The 21,600-nt window shown below is 37.9% G+C and overlaps 1 protein-coding gene across 5 annotated transcripts in view; it reads right to left on the bottom strand.

Annotated features, from left to right (window-relative positions):
- Window positions 1-21,600, bottom strand: part of NBAS (NBAS subunit of NRZ tethering complex) — a 329,576-nt gene that overhangs the window by 171,471 nt on the left and 136,505 nt on the right. For all 5 annotated transcript variants that reach the window (XR_015135793.1, XM_086323557.1, XM_086323555.1 and 2 more), the window contains exons 25-29: window positions 21,299-21,472; window positions 16,020-16,153; window positions 7,770-7,832; window positions 5,623-5,745; window positions 889-991 (exon numbers count right to left, since the gene is read on the bottom strand). Coding sequence is in view for 4 of the 5 variants with exons in the window: in XM_086323557.1 (XP_086179683.1) it covers window positions 889-991; window positions 5,623-5,745; window positions 7,770-7,832; window positions 16,020-16,153; window positions 21,299-21,472 (597 nt within the window). In the remaining variant the exon portion in view is untranslated. The remainder of the gene's footprint in view (window positions 1-888; window positions 992-5,622; window positions 5,746-7,769; window positions 7,833-16,019; window positions 16,154-21,298; window positions 21,473-21,600) is intronic.

The raw sequence follows: 21,600 nt of genomic DNA on the forward strand, positions 1-21,600 counted from the left end.
CAGAGATGAAAACAGGCAGATTTGACAGACTTTTCTCAGGTACATGAAGTCATTTTTCACAAGTCACCTGTGTTAGTCGCTCAGTTCAGTTCAGTTCAGTCGCTCAGTCGTGTCCAACTCTTTGCGACCCCATGAATCGCAGCACGCCAGGCCTCCCTGTCCATCACCAACTCCCGGAGTTTACCCAAACTCATGTGCATCGAGTCGGTGATGCCATCCAGCTATCTCATCCTCTGTCATCCCCTTCTCCCCCTGCCCCCAATCTCTCCCAGCATCAGGGTCTTTTCCAATGAGTCAGCCCTTCACATGAGGTGGCCAAAATATTGGAGTTTCAGCTTCAGCATGAGTCCTTCCAATGAACACCCAGGACTGATCTCCAGTCATGCCCAACTCTTTGCGACCCCATGGACTGCAGCCCACCAGGCTCCTCTGTCCATGGGTTTTTCCAGACAGGGATACTGGAGTGGGTTGCCATTTCCTTCTCCAAGGGATCTTCCCGACCCAGGGATCGAACCTGGGTCTCCTGCACTACAGGCAGATTCTTTACCATCTGAGCTAAAAGGGAAATCCGACTATGATGAAGTCATTTTTGGTGACCACCGAAACTATGGGAGAGAGGCTTGTACTTGATGTACAATTCCGAGTTTTCCAGATGAGAATTAACCCACTAAATAAATGTGTGGCGATGAAACGTAGATATGAAAGTTCAGAAACGTAGATATGAAAGTGCTCAAACTCTAAAGCACTACTCAATTACCAGCTATTTGTCAATAATTCAGTCCTATTACTTACGGTGAAGCTTCTGGTCATCATCTTTGTGTTCAATGCATAAAATCTAACAACCAAAATTTAAAAATTAAAAGGAAATACTAAAATCTGTCAAATTACCTCATAGCAAGCATCAGAATCTAGACACGTGTAAACATTCTGCTGCATAGTTAACATGTCCTGCAGCAACACTCTCCAGTGAGACTCACTGACAGGAGGCTGCCTGGGAGGAGAAAAAGAAAAAAGAAAATTGCTGCTGTCAATTGACCGAAAGTAAAAAAATTGGTACCACTGTTCTATATGCCACACAGCTCCTGGATGAGCAACAGAAGTATATTTCATTTGAATTTCCAGGGAAAAAAGCTTGGATTAAAGACAGAGGGAAAAGGTGGGCAGTGACACAACATCAGAGATGCTGGCAGAGCGATCTCAGCCACAGACAGCCTAGACACAAAACTGGAATAGCATTCTCTGACTACGGCAAAGGTATACAAGCTGTGAGTTTCTACGGTGAAATAAAACACACGGCCTAAGATAAAGCAGCTGCAATACAGCAGAAAAAGCACTTGGAGACAGGAGAATGCATTTCAAAATTCCATCTTCATCACTTTGCAATTGCCAGCAGGGGACGTCCTTAACTTCAACCACATGTGCAGACGGAGAAGGCCACAGAGGCCACACACGGCTTGAGCCTTGAGGTGGGACGCGCAGCTGGTCAGCAGGGCAGCCTCAGAGTTTCCTCTCAGTGGGAGTCTCGGCAGAGTCCAGGGAGTCTGGGACAGTGTTGCAGGGCTTCCTTCCATCCAGGTGCCAGCCCACGTAGGACAAGAGAGAGCCCTGTAAGGCAGCTGCAGTTCCTATCTGGCTTACGAAGACGCTTCATTCCCCACACAAGTTGGTATCTATTTCAACAATTCCATAGCCACAGTGTTCAGGGTCCCCTCAAATATAAGCCAGTGACCAAACATGGGAAAGTTCAAAATAGCAAGTCCCTAGCAGGTTCCCCAGTGTATCGACAGTTTCCTCTGCTCAGAAGCAATTTACCAATCAGGGCTCGAGCAGTGAGGCCTACACAATCTAGCTGTTCAAATACCGTGTCATGTCAGCTTCCAGAGTCACAGAGTTAGATATTTGATGGCTCAGATTCTTCTGCAGCAACAGAAAAGGTTTTGTTAACAATGCCCCAGGGACTCACATACTAGCTCTGTGACTGAGAGTATTTAATACTCCTAAATTTCAGTTTTCTAACTTAAAGTCCATCTCAGACAATGATAAGGAATGGAAGAGATTAATGTGGATAAAACAGACAATTGAAGCAAGGTTTTTCCTAAGTGTAAAAACAGGCTCAACTGCCTGTATAGAATTGAATAAACTTACTAATTTCTTTGAACTTCAGTTCCCTTTTTTGAATATTATGAGGAATAACTTAAAGTAGAATGTATGAAAAGACACGCCTCACATTTTTCTGGCACAACAGAGCATTCAACAGATGTGAATGAATGAATGAATGTGAAAGTTACAAATACATTGTTTTTCTGTCGTCACATACACCATCACGAATATTGCCTGGTAGGAGGGCGAATGTGCTATATAATTCTCTCCACCTCTCTTCAAAGTTCATCTTTGTTGAATATCTATGAGTTTGTAATCACCATTTATGTTTATTTTCTAGTGTTGAAGTTCTATATAATCATGAATCTCATTGCTTGAAAAGGGCAGGTTTTGTTTTGTGTTTGTCAAATACCAACTGGATATTTCTTTTCCATGCATTGTTTTCTTTCTTTTGCATTAAAAACAAAATTTGCTTTCAGCATTTTATATTTGTTACACAAAATGAACAATTATTTCTATCCCATATGCAATAAAGCTTAAGAGAACACATTCTTTTCCAGCATACAAACACATAAAACAAGCTGACTGCAAGTCTTTAAGGATAATCCCTGAAGTGCTTCCCTTAGTTAGACGTTGGTATGTGAACTCTTTGGGTGGACTTCAAAAAATTAAAGGGCTCTTTCAAATTTGGCTTACAGGCAAAAAAGTAGCAAAATGTTTGAAAAATTAAGTGTCTCTCTTGCACAAGCTTCATAAAACCAGACCTGGGCACTGTCTAGTTGAATTCAAGTTCTCATGCCCAGCTGTTCTTCTGGAAACCAGCAACACGGGACAGATGGTATTAATGCTTGCTCACACATGGCTAGCTGTAAGTACAGGTTTTAATTAAAACAAATTATAAGACATTATTTCCAATGGTCTTTTCAGAATACATGCAGTAAATAAGAACCAAGAGTAGAACTTGGGGGCACCATAACAAGAGATTTGAAAATTGACAGAGATACCTGAATACAAACACAATGTATTAGTTACCACTTTGGAATGATGGCATGTGTTATTTTCCAGAGAGAAAACAGTACAGCATTCAAGATGGTAAAACCTCATTGGTGACACAGTCAGTGAAACCTGCCACCATTCAGAATATGCGTAAGAAAATTCTATAGTTGCTGAAGGTCAAGCTGTGGTAGCATATGTGAAATAATTAAGATTCATTTCAAGTTGACTACCTTGAAGAAAGAGGTCATGCTCTCTTACACATTCTCAGTAAGTAGAATGCCATAAGTAGAAATTAACTTCAAAGACGTCAAAAGCATTTGAGAGATTCAATGGAAAGACAGCAGGTAATCTAGCAGCAGCACCAAAGCTTTCTTATTGAAGAGTGGATTCTAGAGTAGAGCCAACATGGTGGGAAATACTGACCAACTGTTTACAGCTGTAAAGAAATCTTAAGACTTAAATTATCAGAATCTTCTAAATTACTCATTTAAAAACTGAGAGATGGCCAATGATACATAAGATTCCAAATTACATGTACAGTAACTATAACACTTCCCCTGGATAGGCTGATGATTTCAAGGGAAATATAAGGCACATAAATCAGTAACTATAATAAACTGTCCAAAAAGAGATGAGGAAAAAGTTTTAAGACTTCCTATAAATTTACAATAATTTTCAGACTTACTACAGATCTATAACAATTAACATAGTATGGTTATTACAAGATAGACAAATAGATCAATGGATTAAAATAAAGAATTCCAAAATAGGCCCCCATTACATGGATGACTGATAGTCAACAAAGATGCAAAAGCAATTCGGTATAGATAGTCTTTTCAACACATGATGCTGGAATATTTAGGTATTAAAAAAAAAAATCGTGAATGATAAACAAAAATGAACTCTCAAATGGGCCATGAATCTGACTGCAAAAGGAAAAACTAAAAATTTTACTACAAATGGCAGGAGGAAATCTTTGTGACAAAAGTTTCATAATATGACATCAAAAACACAATCAACAAAGAACAAGCTGATAAACTGGATCTTATCAAAATGTATAAAATATGCACTTCAAAAGACAGGTATGAGAATGAAAAGATAAGACAGATAGGAGAAAATCTCTGCAAAAGCATATATCTAAAAAAGAACTCATATCCCGAGTATATAATAAAACTCAAAATCAGTAAAAAAACAAAAGCTCAGTTTTAAAATGATCTAAGAAGATACACTGATGGCAAATAATCACATAAATAGATGCTCAATGTTATTACTCTTTGGAGAAAGCAATTAAAATGAAAATTAGATACCGTAACATATTAATACCTATTAAAATAAACTTAAAAAGACTGACCAAACCAAGTACTGACAAGGATGGACTTCACCTAAAAGACTGATTTAAAAAACAAAACAAAACAAAACATTACAAATGCTTCGGAAGACAGTTTTTCCAAAAGTTAATCATCCATCTACTGATATGATCCTGCCATTCAACTCTCATGGATTTATCCAAAGGAAATGAAAGCACATGTGCATACAGAGACTTGTGCATGAGTATTCACAGCAGCTATATTTGTACAAGCTAAAACTCAAAATAAATCAAATATCCATCAACAAGTAGAAAAGATCCACAAAGTGCAGGAAATCCATCAATGGAATAGTAGTCAGCCAATAAAATGGAATAAACTACGGATCCATGATACGACATGGATGAATCACAAAATAATTATGCTGACTCAAAGAAGCCAGACAAAAAGCATACTGCTATGACTCCATTTACATCAAATTCTAGGAAATGCAAAATAAGATACAGAGACAGAAAATAGATCAGTGATAGCCTGGGGCAGGGATGGGGGTATGATGCGGAGAAGCAGGAGGAGGAATGGGATTATAAATAAGCAAAAGAAAGCCTTCAGGGGTGATGGTTAGGTACAATATTTTGATGAGGTGAAGGTTTCAACGGGTACATCACCTCATTTCAGTTCAGTCGCTCCGTCATGTCTGACTCTTTGCGACCCCATCGATCGCAGCACACCAGGCCTCTCTATCCATCACCAACTCCCGGAGTTCACCCAAACTCATGTGCATCGAGTCGGTGATGTCATCCAGCTATCTGATCCTCTATCGTCCCCTTCTCCTCCTGCCCCCAATCCCTCCCAGCATCAGGGTCTTTTCCAATGAGTCGACTCTTCGCATGAGGTAGCCAAAGTATTAGAGTTTCAGCTTCAGCATCAGTCCTTCCAATGAATATTCAGGACTGATCTCCTATAGGATTGACTGGTTGGATCTCCTTGCAGTCCAAGGGACTCTCAAAGAGTCTTCTCCAACACCACAGTTCAAAAGCATCAATTATTCGGTGCTCAGCTTTCTTCACACGTGGATCAAAACTTATTAGTTTCTATACTTTATATGTGCAATTTATTATTGGTCAATTATAGCCCAATGAACTCAGAAAAAGAATAAAAAAACAAAACACAGTAATTGTTTCTAATCATGCACAATTATCAATTAATTGTGTTTATTACTCACTTTCGACCGGTGTGCCTAGTCAATCTAACCATCAGCTTGCGTGCCTCTTCTGAGCTAGACTGAGTATTTTTAACATAGGAAATTGGTTTCTCAAGTCCGTGTTTCTCCAAAATCTCTGACACACTGTAAGTAAAAAAGAACTTTTAAATATGCTTTGATACCAAACAACACAGCTCCAAGAACGTTAAACATACAAGTAGCACTTAGGTTTAAGTACTTAAAACAAAAATAAAAAAGTAGCACAGGGAATGACCCAATTTTACACATTACATTAATTCTTAGCCAAAGAAAAGCTAGTAACTATATACCAAATTTTATTTCCCCTACTGACTTTTATTACAATATTCTTGGGATAAGTTAACATTTTTTTAAAACCCTGGCATATCCTTATCTCAAAATCTTTTTCACAATTTTGCTGTACTCTAAAAGCATCAAGTCAGCAAAATAAGCCAAATCTATCACTGCAATACCCAGCTTTAACTCTTAACAACCCTAGTGAGTATTTTGTTATAGGCAAGGCTGCCGGAAAAGCAATAAGCAAAGGATTTTAGAGTTGGAAAACCGCAGAAATACCATAAGGCTCAATCTTCCTCAGGAATCCATTCTATAAACAAACAAATAAGATTCCTGTTCTTATATGGATCTTCTTAGGATATCTATTCCATAATTATCAGCACTGTATACACACCTTGTTGTTCTCACCAAATCTCACATTTATGAATTAAAGGTCAGATAAAATTTAGTAATTCTGCATAAAGGTAAGTTTAATGGGTCATGTCACCTGACATTATATACATTAAATATTTATCAACTATTAATGGCTGTGTGGTAAACCTGGAAGAGGAATGAAAAGCTTTCCTTTTAAAAGGTTAGTAAATTAAGGTGAACAGTGAAAGACTTGTGAATCATCCAGAAACCTACAGGGTCCTACTGTTTGCCTGAGATACTGAAAGCATAATTTGACTATGAACACAATTCATGGTTACATCCAGGAACATGTGGTGAAATAAATAATGTTTATCATGCAGTAATAACTTTTTATGAAATACATTGTGTTTATTATACTGTATCTCTTTGGGAAAGCTCCTTCCCACTTCATTAGGCAAATAAAGGAAACCATGTAGATTTGTAAGGAATGAATCTATATTAACAAATTAAGTTTTGTTCAAACTATGCTCAATTTTTTAGAGAGGCTATGCGGAGGAGAGAGACATCAAATTAGTAGATTCCAAATACTTATACTTTACATACTAACATTATCAAGTGATGTTATTATTTATAATTTCTATAATTGTATATTAGAAGAGCAAAGTTTATTATTCCTAAAGTTTAATTTTAATGTAAATATTTAAAATTTACATATAAGCACATTATATATAAACATAAAAATGAACACTAGTAAACAATATTACACTTTCTGAATAGCAACTTGGAAATTTTCAGTCTCCAAAAGAGCTTAATATTTCATTTTCACAGTAAAGAATATTGCTAGTTACTACTATAATCCAAATATTCAATCAAATGTAGTATACCCAAAAAAAAGGAAACTAAGGGGCAAAATAAACACTGTTTGCTGGTAGAAGTAGCAATTACTGAAGGAACTAATATTTCTTATTTACCTACTAAGTGTGAGGTACTTTAAAAGCTTAAAGTGAAAGTGAAAGTCACTCAGTTGTGTCCGACTTCTTCAACCCCATGGACTGGAACTCTCCAGGCCAGAATACTGGAGTGGGTAGCCTTTCCCTTCTCCAGGAGATCCTCCCAACCCAGGGATTGGACCCAGGTCTCCCGCATTGCAGGCGGATTCTTTACCACCCTAGCCACAAGGGAAGCCTTTAATATAATATTAAAATCACATTTTATGAGTTAGATATTATAGGTATTACAGCTAAGAAAACCATAGGCTCAAAGATCACACAGCTAGTAAGTGATGACACCTAGATTTGAACACACTTCTACCAGTCTTCAAAGTTCATGTTTCCACTACTGCAGCATTCTGCTGAGATAAGCTAGTATTAGATTCATTCACTCCTAAGAGAATCAAACAAATATGAGATCAAAGTAGAAATGACCACTGGGCATATTTAATGTAACATTTCTTGGACAGATGTCTTTAATCAGCACAGAACCAGACTCCGTTTTCTCACCTGAGAATGTGCTCCAGTTGGTCTACCATGTCATGAAGCGCTGTGGTGACCTCTGTTTTCTGACTGAAGGATAAAGAAAAAAGAATTAACATTAGGTTTTAGTAGTAGCTTTTTAAGTAAAATACCAAACTCAAGTTTAAAAAAAAAAAAAACAAAAAAAACTGATGTTTCCCTTGGACATTAATACATAAAAGTGGTATCATACTGTCCAAGTAAAATGTCAGTCTCATCTCCTACACTCATTCAGCATCTTTCATAACTCAAAAGAGATTAAGATAAAAAATACTAGAACAGAAGGATATTTTTTATTAAAGATTAGTGAGACATGGGCAACTATTTTCCTGAAGACTTTTAGTTCAGTTCTGATGAAAAGCAAAAAAAATTATAAATCGACTGTAGTCTTTCTTTAAAGAAGTGATAAAGAATAAAGCCCTCATTTATTTCTGTTTTTTTTTTTTTAACAATAAAATAGATTAGGAGCCAAGGCCCTGCACAGTGGCTTTGTCCTGGTCTGTCTACACCACCTGTGACTCGTAGGGCTTGTCCATTAGGATTCTATATCCTCAAGGGTCTTTTACATCTCATCATTCACACTGACTCCACTGTAGTATTTTAAAGTGAAGGAGAAGTACATAGTCATCATATAGATAATTCCTACCAGGGAGTTGAGATAACAAGCAAACTCTCTCTCAGGAAAAAATTAGGGGAGACTAGGAGAAACAGTACCATGAAAAAGATCATAAACTAATAAGAACATGGCTGGTAGGATAGACTCAGTACAGAACAACACATGTGCAAGTGAAAGGAATACGACAGAAAAGTTAAGCAACTGCTGTAAAGCCACCAGCCACCCTCTGCAGCTCTGTGTCCCAACCTCGGAGGGACAGCTCTCAACTGAGAACAACTGTACCCGACACACTCTGATGCCTTCCAACCAATGATCTGGCTGAATTCCAGCAAGATCTTATGATCTGATAAGAAAACCAAATAAAAATCTCATCTGGCCTTGGAAAATTAAAAGTGACCTACCTTGAACACCAAAGCCTCACTATTTTTAAAACTATCAATTTTTCCTGGTATAAATCTATGTGGCAATTACTTCATGCAATTTACAAAGATTATACTATCTTTTTAAACCAAGTTTTCAGCCTTGGACTGGAGTGATAAATTAGGGTATATTCCACTTAAAGCCCTCCAAAAACAAAAGATCACTTGTCTTCAATTACCACACTCATTCGGAAACAATATTCTTAAATTATGATTTTGTAGCTCTACAATAAACGTTTGTCATTGATTTTCAGAATACAATGTTCTTCCTTTGTGAATGACATTCATGAACATAATGACTAAAGAATTTTTTCAGCCAGGTAGAATGTGCAGTCTAGGTAAGACACACAAGAATCTAATATCCTAAATAGTGAATAAATATATGGTTAACCATTTGGTATGTAAAACCATTTAATCACTGAAAATAAACAACTAATCACTAAGAGAATGTAAACTGACAAACTTGGCACGAGGAGCAAAAAGAACCAGAGTAAATATTCTGAAGGCCTATACTTTAATACTAGACTAATTTATAATTGAAATGATTTAGAAAATTATAATAATGAAATACAGTCATTAAGAAATGAATGGAACAACAGAAGAGTATCATGCTTTTTCTGTTTACCAAAAAAAATTTTTAAAAGTCTGTTAGATCAGAAACCATTAATCTGAAGCTGGAAAAAAGCTTTTGGCCACACACACACACACAAAAGGCATTTCTTAGCCTACACACTCTCTGAAAACAAATATACTCATCCCCTCATTATAGTGAAACTGAAAGTTGCTCAGTCGCATTCAACTCTTTGTGACCCCATGGATCACACAGTCCCTGGAATTTTCCAGGCCAGAATACTGGAGTGGGTAGCCTTTCCCTTCTCCAGGGGATCTTCCCAACCCAGGGATCAAACCCAGATCTCGCACATTGTGGGTGGATTCTTTTTTTTTTTTTTAATTGAAAGATAATTGCTTTATAGAATTTTGTTGTTTTCTGTCAAACCTCAACATGAATCAGCCACAGGTATACATGTATCTCCTCCCTTTGGAACCTCCCTCCCATCTCCATCCCCATCCCACCCTTCTAGGATGATACAGAGCCCCTGTTTGAGTTTCCTGAGCCATACAGCAAATTCCCGTTGGCTATCTATTTTACATACAGTAATGTAAGTTTCCATGTTACTCTTTCCATACATCTCACCCTCCCCTCCCCTCTCCCCATGTCCATAAGTCTATTCTCTGTGTTTCTCCACTGCTGCCCTGTAAATAAATTCTTCAGAACCATTTTTCTACATTCCGAATATGTTAGATAGAATACGACATTTATCTTTCTCTTTTTGACTCACTCCACTCTGTATAACAGGTTTTAGGTTCATCCACCTCATCAGAACTGACTCAAGTGTGTTCCCTTTTATGTCTGAGTAATATTCCATTATGTATATGTACCACAACTTCTTTATCCATTCATGTGTCAGTGGGCATCTAGGTTGCTTCCATGTTCCAGCTAGCTGAGCCACAAGGGAAGCCCCCTCATTATAATGTCTACATTAAAAAAAACATGTTCTCTGAATATCATCATTCAATCGATATCATGACTAAATCCGATCCTCAGAATAGGCAAATTACTGGTTATAAGTTGATAGATAAGCTCTAATTGATAATGCCTTTTTGACCTTACTGAAGAACAAAGTCTAATATGTTTACTTTTAAAAATTGCACATGTCAGTTGGAAGTCAATGATTTTACCTAGATGATTCAAGGACAACCAAGGGGGCATCAAGCAGGCGGAGGGACCATCATGTCATTCCTGAAGATCATGTAAAAAGAACCTCCCCAACACTTCTGCCCTACCGGGTGCTTGTTAAGGAAAGGGTTCGACACCCTTTGAGAAGAGCACTTTGACTTGAGACACTCTGACATCCACTGGGATGAGGTTTTTAAACGATGGGTAATGATATTTTGCTAAAAAAACTGTTAAAACAATCCACATTACCAGCCCTGTGCTGCCTACTGAACCCCCATGGTTCCCAGGGGTAGACCTGCTTCTCTTCACCAAAGATGTAAAGGAGCCTGTGGTCCCATCGGTACAGTTTTCAGTAATAAACAGATTCCGAGTCCCCCCTGTAATTACACCTTTTCTTTCTACATGCTGCTGCTGCTGCTAAGTCGCTTCAGTCGTGTCTGACTCTGTGCAACCCCACAGACGGCAGCCCACCAGGCTCCCCCGTCCCTGGGATTCTCCAGGCAAGAACACTGGAGTGGGTTGCCATTTTCTTCTCCAATTCTTTCCATATGAAGATTCTCTAAACCTGGACTGAGGAAGGGAAGTATTAACCACTAGTACCATTTAGCTTTACCAGGAACAAGGCTATTTGCCTTGATTCCTTCCTGGGGTCAGCACTTCAACTTTTAATGAAAAGAGATCAACAATCAGGATCTACAAACCACCCAACATTTCTGTTACACAATAGACAGAATGCAAGATTACCCTACCCTCCAGAAAGCAAAACTAAAACAAGACTGACAATCTAGCTGCTCATAAATAAGGCAATTTTCTAAGGATCCCTATAATGAAAAGCCTTCAGCTTGTCACAAGGCATGCAATCAGATATTATCTAATAAAATAGCAATTATTACTTATTAGATATAAATTAATGGTCAAGAAGAGAAGGTAATGGCACCCCACCCCAGTACTCTTGCCTGGAAAATCCCATGGACGGAGGAGCCTGGCGGGCTACAATCCATGGGGTCGCTAAGAGTCAGACACAACTTCACTTTCACTTTTCACTTTCATTCATTGGAAAAGGAAATGGCAACCCACTCCAGTGTCCTTGCTTGGAGAATCCCAGGAATGGGGAGCCTGGTGGGCTGCCGTCTATGGGGTCGCACTGAGTTGGACACGACTGAAGCGACTTAGCAGTAGCAGTAATGGTCAAGAATCATTAGATATGGAGGAAAGGATCTCACAGTAGAAGCAGAGATGCAAACAAACAAAATATGAAAAATCAAAGATCATGGTCGGGTGAGGGTAATGCAGGGTGTATAAAAGGGGGTTTATGCACCTGTGAAAAAAAGAGTAGGATACGATTTTGTTTTAAAGTGAATAAGGAAAAATTCTTTGAATTTAAGAAAGCCAAAACAAATTTTAAAATTCAAAATAAGGATTAGAAGATAAAACTGCAGAAATTTCCCAGACCATATAATGAAAGATCAAAATGTAGGGAAAAAATAACAAAAAAGGCAGTAAATTTAAAATGTGCAAAAAAGAAAAATAGAAGGGCATGCAAATAAACTAATCAAAGAAACATAACAGGATGAAAATATAAGAAAGAATAGGCTGAAGGACATCAGTCTCCAGGTTGGAACACACTATGTAATGATAAACCTAGATTCACAATAAAATACATCCTTATACTTCAGAACATTAGCGATGAAGGGTAGGTACTGAAGGATTCCAAAAACAGGAGAAAAAAGCCGTATTATGGCCTTGAACTTCTCACCAACACTGATGCCTCCAAAACTCATAAGCAAAAGGATCATTAACCCAGATTTCCATGCAAGACAAGCCTTCCAAGTGTAAGGATACAACTATGATATTTTTCTGACATGGAACAGTCTTAAAATAAGAATGCCTCTATGTGATATTTGACAAGAAGCTATTCAAGACTGCGTTCTATCAAAGTGAGGGAATGAGTAAAGAAAGGAGAAGATAATAACCCCAGAAATGCAACATAACAACAGAGGAGAGATGACCAATGTACAGCAGAGTAAAGAATTAATCCATATCAGAGGAAGAGAAAAGACAATTCTAAGACGTTTCTCTGAAGTAAGAGAGAGTGTGAAAAAAGAAAGGAAAGATTACTAAGTATTTTTGACCTTGAAAAGGATTTTTCCACTTCTGTCAGAAGAGGGAAATAAATGGAAACAATGACAAGGAAATTATTCAATACAAGAAAAAAAATGCATAAAAAGGAAATACAATCATAACTAGCTCTGTGTAAACAGTATATACATAATCACAATGATAAAAATACCACTTTAAAAACAAAGCAAAACAAAACAAAACAAAAAATATCTCTTTAACTACACTGAGAAAATTGTTAGGAGAAGTAGGTATGGGGGCAGGGTAGGCTTCCATAAAACAAAGTCAATAATCATCTGAAGTTGGAAAAATCAGTAAACAGTATGAGTATAATATTTTAAAGGACACAGACAAAGTTGAGAAGAGAAAAAAACATGATCTATAATGAAGACAGGTATCCAAGGATGGGGCAGGAGAGAAGCCTACACTTGCTTGTCTATTACAAGTCTCCCAGTACCCTCATTTTAACTAGTACATAACATTATTTTATGGTTAAAGATTAGAAGGGGATTATGTTCCCTTGGACACTTTAATTTCAGAATAGCTCCGCCTCACCCCCACCAATCTGTTTTTATTCACGACACGGACTTTTCAAACTGAAGACAACCTGACCTCTAGAATATCTGTCTGTATTTATCTGGTTTTTTCTTCAAGGTGTTATTTAACTTGTTCTGCTATTCCCTACATTTACTGTAAACTAGAAGTCCAGCTTAAAGTACTGATTAGATTCAGAGTAAATAATTTTACTTCATACTGCTTCTCACGAGGAGGCACATACTGCTAGGCTATCTGACTCTAAGTAATGCCATTTCTGATAACTTGATCAAATGTGACAATAGTCAGACTTGAACTTTATAAATGTATATTTCCCTTATGAAATTACAAAAAAAAAGTTTAAAATATCTGCTAAAGGTAATACTTTGTTACCATGTGAGTATTCCTTCCCCATCAATTTTTCATGTGATTTCAGTACTATTAAAGATGAGACCAGACTTTCTGCTTTATGGCAGAAAGTGAAGAAGAACTAAAGAGCCTCTTGATGAAAGTGAAAGAGGAGAGTGAAAAAGTTGGCTTAAAACTCAACATTCAGAAAACAAAGATCATGGCATCAGATCCCATCACTTCATGGCAAATAGATGGGGAAACAATGGAAACAGTGAGAAACTTATTTTGGGCTCCAAAATCACTGCAGATGGTGATTGCAGCCATGAAATTAAAAGACTCTTACTCCTTGGAAGAAAAGCTATGATCAACCTAGACAGCATATTAAAAAGCAGAGACGTTACTTTGCTAACAAAGGTCCATCTAGTCAAGACTATGGTTTTTTCAGCAGTAGTCATGTATGGATGTGCGAGTTCGACCAAAAAGAAAGCTGAGCACCGAAGAATTGATGCTTTTGAACTGTGGTGTTGGAGAAGACTCTTGAGAGTCCCTTGGACTGCAAGGAGATCCAACCAGTCAATCCTATAGGAGATCAGTCCTGAATATTCATTGGAAGGACTGATGCGAAGCTGAAACTCTAATACTTTGGCCACCTCATGCGAAGAGTCGACTCATTGGAAAAGACCCTGATGCTGGGCGGGATTGGGGGCAGGAGAAGGGGACGATAGAGGATCAGATGGCTGGATGGCATCACCGACTCAATGGACATGAGTTTGAGAAGGCTCCAGGAGTTGGTGATGGACAGGGAAGCCTGACATGTGGCAGTCCATGGGGTCGCAAAGAGTCAGACACGACTGAGTGACTGAACTGAACTGAAAGATTACATGAAACAATTATTTCACAATGGGTTGCAAAATCAGTGACTTTTATCATTCATTACACACACACACACACACACACACACACACACAAATATTTCCTTGGAAAGAAAAGACAGCAAAAAAGAAATAGAAGGAAGAAAAAGAAATAGAGCATGAGGAGGACTTCTTGTCTAATTAGCTGATTCTGCAAACGAGGAAACTGATGACCGCAGCAGTGACTCAGCTGTCATCACAAAGGCATAGAGACAGGCCCACTGATTTTTCATTCAGTGCTCTTCCATGTGCTTTTTTAACTTCTCCAGATATGAAACTTATAATATATACTACATTTTTAAAGTTTAGTTAAAGGAATGATTGTTGTGTGACTTTCAAAGAGAAAATACAAATCGGATTTGCATACACCTAAATGATCCAAAAGAATGTTATGTAAATTCCTACTTAAACATAAGCCCAGTTAAAAATTATGTATATTCATTCCTCAAAAAATTAAAAATAACACTACCATATGATCTAGCAATTCCACCTCTGGTTATGTAGCTGAGTAAAACCAAATCACTATATCAAAGACATATTTGTACCCCATGTTCACTGCGGCATGTTTTCCAATTCCCAAGATACAGAAACAATCTAAGTACCGATCAAAGGATAAAGGGAAAGAATAAAGAAAATGTGATATACACACATGATAGAATACTATTCAGCCATAAAAAAAAGGAAGTCACCCATTTATGCCTACATGGAAGGACCTTGAGGGCTTTATGCAAAGTGAAATATGTCGGACAGAGAAAAACAAATACTGTATGATCCCACTTACAGGAGGTACCATACCAAAAAAACACAACCAAAAAAGAGGTCAGATTTGTGGTTACAAGAGGGGAACTGAATAAAGGTGGTCAAAAGGTACAAACTCTCAGTTGTAAGATAAATAAATACTGGGCATGTAACATATAACATGATGACTATAGTTAACACTGAAGTATGTTGTATGGGAAAGTTGCTAAAAGAGTAAATCCTAACAGTTCTCACCATAAGGAAAAAAGTTTTATTTTAAACGTGGTAATCATTTCACAACATATGTAAGTCATTATGCTTAAACCTCAAACTTATATGGTGCTGAATGCTAATTATATCTCGATAAAGATATTAGATGTAAAGAAAATAAGGTATGTATATCCACACATTATCACTTAAAAGTTTTATTCAAGGCAAGGGCCAAGAACAAACAATTCATAGAAGAAATACAGCTAGCCCAAAAATATGGGAAAAGATTAATTAGAAATACAATTTAAAACAAAGACACATTATTGTCTATCTACTTAAAGTGCTTCTTGTTGTGGTGATAGTGATATTGCTTATTTTTTAAAGGATAATTATCAAGGCTCACAAAATTATAGTGACTTCTCATACACTACTAGAAAAGTGTTTATCTTGAGGCAACAGGTTTGCATATGATTTCATTTTCTTCTTTATTTATTTTATATTCCCCAAATTCTCTATAATGAACATTCAGAGAAGCAACGTTTTCACTGTAACTGTTAGGGTAACAAGACACAACCACAAAAATGGCACACTGTGGATTCTTACCCGTATCCTCTTTGTGGCAGACATTCTAATATGTCATAGCAAAGCGCGAGCTGGTCATTTCGTTCACAGCTATAGATGCATTCTAGAGCTACTGCCATTAGTTGGTCCTGATCAGGAATGATTTTTTGCTGCAACTAGAGAAATAAAGCATGCTGTGTGAAATGTCAATAGATTTACATTCAATTTTGCCATATACCAGTACCACTGTCAATAGAATATTAAATAGTGCAATTAATCAGCTGCAGAAACAAATCTTGGCTTTTTTTAGCTTGCAGACTTTTGGGGTCTTTAATAACTCTAAATGAAATTGCATTTTAATTACAGAATCAGCGAGAAAAGACAATTTGTACCCATAAGCCTTGCATCTGCTGAAAACAGATTCTTCAATTTATGACCCATTCAAGATAAAGTAGACAGAAGAAACATAGTGAATTAAAAAGGCAATTCATTAAAAACAACATTTCTAACCCTAAAGCCAAATTTTATGTTTCAATTAAAAAATATATAAAATTCCTTAACTAATATTCAGAGATGTTCAAACCTGCTATTTTTCAGTACGCATTAAGTATTAGTCATTTAACTCAACAGTACTGACATTTTTTTCAAAAGAAGTCACATTGGAATGTGGTAATATTCATATCCTGAAACATACTCCATATTTCTGATGCAGAAAGATGGCTATTTAGGGTCACTTTTCCATTGCAAGACACAAAGGGCAAGAGCCATTCTTAGAGTATTTTCTGGAATATAGAAATTAACAGATTTGTGCCTTATTTTGTATTGCAGGCAGATTCTTTACCATCTGAGCTACCAGGGAAGCCCTTTCTCATCTATAAAACTGGGATATTAACATCTTCCTAATAGCACTGTGTGAGAATTAAATAAATTAATAAAAGTAAAATGCTTATATTATTGTCTCCAAAACAGAAGACTGAAAGTACTTTCTTAGCACCCTTTACAACAACAAAATAAGATTAAGATGATTTCCACAATAAAGATCTACTGCTTTTCAACATTTTAGTAGAAACTCACAAAAAAAAAAAAAAAAAAAAACCCAGCAAAGTGATGAAGAGAAGCTGCCAAAAAAGGGTATTTTCTCAGTAGAAAAATCATATCAACAGATGAATAGAAGAAAAGGATGGAAAGAAGAAACAATGAGGTTATCAGGGAAGTAAAGTTTTCTAAAGTAGTTGGGCTACAGGATTTATATATATATACTTCTTCAAGGTATTACAAAATAGATCATTAATTTGACATCAACATTTGACAAAGAGTAAGTTCCCTAAGGTTGCAAAGTGACAAACTGGTGAAACAGGGGCAATGCAGGGCACAATAAAAGCGTCAGTAAAAATTAACCAAAGTAGCTAACTTTTCTCATTTTCTTATTGTGTGCCTGTGCTATGCTTAGTCGTTCAGTCGTGTCTGACTCTTTGCGACCCCATGGAGGTAGCCTGCCAGGCTCCTCTGTCCATGGTATTCTCCAGGTCAGAATACAGGAGTGAGTTGCCATGCCCTCTTCCAGGGAATGTCCCCAACCCAGGGCTTGAACCCAGGTCTCCTGCATTGTGGGCAGATTCTTTACCATCTGAACCACCAGGGAAGCACTGTTGTGTGCCAGGTAATGTTTCTAAGTGCCTTATGTGCATTAATTCACAAATCCTCAAAACATCCTGTAAATAATACTGGTGTTATTCCTATTTTACATAAAGGGAACTGTAAAAAAATTGCATGACATAATATACCATAAACAAAGTCAAAAGATAACCTATCAACTAGGTGAAATATTCACACTAGAAACCACAGAAAAATAATTACACCAATACACATGAATTTCTAAAAGTTAAGGCACAAAGAGACCAAAATCCAAGTGAAAATTGGAAAAAAGACTGAGCAACAGAAAAAAGGTACGAACGGACAATTCACAAAAATGACTATGCCTGTCAAGCATAAGAAAAAATGATCAAATTCACACATATTCAGAGAAGCACAAATTAAAACAACACTAAAATGCCATTTTTCACCCATCGTGGTGGCAAAAATGTTTTATATATGACAACATATTCTGTCTGCAAAGTTGTGGAGAAAGAGCCATGCTCCTACACTGCTGGTGGAAATGTAAATCGGAACAACTTATCTGTAAAGAAATGCAGTAATACCAACACAACCCAATCCTTAGAGCCCAGGATCCCCTTGTAGGAATATACCCTGAAGATATATATATGCCAACAACACAAAATAAATATGGACATTGTAGCTTAGTTTGTAATTATAAAATACTGCGAATAGCATAAAAAACTAGTGGGACTGAGTAACTGAGTTTTCCTTTTTAATTTACATAACCATACATGGCTAGTGGCTACCATACTGAACAGCACAGTCCCAGAGGCACTTTTCAACTTCCTAAGGAGTGTGAGTCCAAGCCCAGTAGGAAACTGCAGCTGAGAGTTTACAACGTTAAGCAGACAATCTCCTATATCCCCATTGCTGGGATACAGTCTCGGATGTTCAAGGAGAAGGGCCAAGGAAATATCCAGTGCTTCTACTCTGGACCCCGAAGGACCACGCCCTATGAGTATTGGAGAACTGGAAATATGGTAGTCTTTTTGAAACCTGAAATAGTGCAATCCCCATGTGAGAATGGTGGGCACAGCAAAACAAGAGTGGAAATTACTTGTACATAACACTTATTTTCCATCAGAATCACTGGATAAATGACAGTCAGATCTTGACTGATAGGTAGGGATTTATAATTAAAAGAAGCGAAAGTGTTAGTCACTTAGTTGTGCTTGACTCTTTGTGACCCCATGGACTACAGCCCGCCAGGCTCCCCTGTCCATGGGATTCTCCAGGCAAGAATACTGGAGAGGGTTGCCATGCTCTCCTCCAGGTGATCTTCCTGTCCCAGGGATTATACCCAGGTCTCCTGCACTGTAGGCAGATTCTTTACTGTCTGAGACACTGGGGAAGCTCTAAGTGATGGAAAGGGGCTTGATTATCCCAAGCAGAGGAAACATCCTCAAAGAACATAAAAAGGCATGAAAGAACCTGACAGTGAAAAGGTGAGTAGTGTGAGTGAACGAGTGCCTTCGTGGACGGAAATGAGGCTGAAGAGGCAGACTAAAAGTAGACCCCAAAGAACTTTCTACACCACTTACCACAGCCCAACATTTACCCTGCAGACAATGGTAGGTCACCAGAGACTGTGCATAGATCATGATATGATCAAATCTGCATTGTAGAAAGATAACACTGATAGAAACAGAGACAGCAGATTGGAAAGAAAGAGCCCAGCAAATACCATTGTTCTCTGCTTTGATGTTGACAAATTCCAACAAAAACAAATGGCTATATGTTTTATTCAAAAGGCACATGCTAAACTGCCAAGTAAAAACAACAAAAAGCTGACTATATACAAAGGATTTACAAGACTCTGTAAAGAAGAAAGATCACAAACAAGATTACTGGAAAGAATTTAAAGTCACTTCTTTCTTTCTCATAAAACATTCATATTCAATCCATCCTGCTTCTCACATAGCATTCTGCTGTCATAAGCAACCCACCCTTGGCTCACAGTACACCACCCCAAACTTAAAATCAGAATACTAAGTGGAAGGTGCTTATGAGAAGACGGAAAACTTTGATCAATAAACAGAGACATTTCTGACAAACAGGCCTTCCAGAAACCTAAAACTGTGTGAGCTTAAGTAAGCAATGCTTTCCTTTCTGTCTTTATTACACTGGTCTATGACCATACACCTTAGAGGACTTCAGATTGCTAACAAAGGCAGTACAAGAACATCCAATTAGAATTAAGGACTGGAGGAGGCCTTCAAGGGCTTCTGCTCAAACCACAACCTGAGGCTTTAACTCTCACTACAAAGTTAGTGTCTCAAAGGACTATGCCATTCTGCTTCCATTCCAATGGAAAGGGAGGCACTAATCCCCTGAAACAGCATATTTTATTCATGGCTAAATTAAGAGGTTATTTATATTGCAAAAGTATGCCTCGTTTAAGAAAACAACTTACCACCAGTGAATCTGAACAAGTATCTGAACCCTATAGAAAGACAGATACACAGACAGACAGACAGACAGGAAGATCAGTCTTAAGCAAATATCCAGGGTGGGCTGCAGGCCCAGGCACTGCCCAGAGCCCTCAGAGGGCCAGAGTCCAGTTCCTCCCTCCCCTGCAGAAACCAAAGGGCACTCCTGCCAGGATCGCCCTCAGCTCCTCCGCAAACATTTGTTGAATGAATGAATGGGTTTCCCCTTCGCTGGTCTGTCCTCTCTGCTCACACTTGCAGAGGGGAGCCTTAAGGCCCTTCAAGGAAGTTCTGTGACTCCCTTGCCTTAGGACTTTCCCCAAAAGACCTGCTTCAGAAGCTGAGTCTGGGCACCCACCCTGTTGTGGTGTGGGGCAGAGGAAGGAGGCCCAGGAAGAGGGCTGCCCAGAGCCAGTCAGGCTGGGAGAGGGAGCCAACCAGCTGTTTTTCCCCCAAGAAGGCTCAGGGAGCCCCCTTGTCCCACTCAGTCTAGCGCCAGGGCCAGAGGGCATCATGAACAGCATCTCCTGTGCTTCTGCCATCAGCCCCATCCTCTCCAGTGCCCTGGGCACCATCTTCAGCAAGTGGGACCTCCCGGTCTTCACCCTGCCCTTCAACATCGCCGTGAAGAGTTATTTAGAATAATCAAAAGATCTCCTTGTGAGATCCTAAAGAACTTAATAAATATTTTGAAGGTCTTCAAGGGCAGAAATCTTTTCTTCTTCTATTGGTATTACAGTAAAGCACAATAGTTAAGAACATAGCTGGGAAATTAGAAAATTTATGTTCGAACCTAAGGTCCTCTCCTTACCCTGACCTTGGGCAACTGCCTAACCAGTCTATATCATGATTTTCTTTTCCTGTAATATTAATGTAATAAACATATCTACCTCCTAGGATTGTTATAAAGACTAAATAAGTTAATACTTGAAAAGTGCCTGCCTATGGTAAGAATTCATTATCTTTCAACTATTAAGACTTTTTGGTACTGCCTTTTCCACAATGTAGTAGAAAGTCAATACACTTCGAGTATATCAATCAAGATAAACATCATTTGATGAACTTTCAAAATATTTTTGGACTCAATTTATAAAACATTTTTAAAGAATAAAATGACAACCACTTCTTCTGGTTTGAAGAGAAATTACTTGCAAAGCCGAGTATTACAAATTTTGTAAATAAAACATAATTCCTAAGGGAAAAATGTACAGAGATTTTGAAGACGTTTCTACTTACATCAGGCTTGGAATGCTGAAATATCTTCAGGGGTAACTTTAAGTCCCCTTTTGCTAGAGTTACTAAATATTCCTTTAGCAGCTCATTAGCCACTCCAGGAGACTGCTTCTCACAGCGATGAAGAAAGGGAACCATCCACTGGTAGGCACTTGTCACGTACTTGTCCTCAGAACACTGAAAATGCATTTCACCAAAACACACACACATTAAGTTAAATATTAACACCTGGTAATAACAGACAAGTCATAAGGATCAAAGATAACCAGACTCACAAACAATGAAAGTCAACACTTTCTCTAACA

Source organism: Bos grunniens, chromosome 11 (genome assembly GCF_055505025.1).
Source record: "Bos grunniens cultivar Pamir isolate PY7600 chromosome 11, Bosgru_T2T1.0, whole genome shotgun sequence".
Lineage (NCBI taxonomy): Eukaryota > Metazoa > Chordata > Mammalia > Artiodactyla > Bovidae > Bos > Bos grunniens.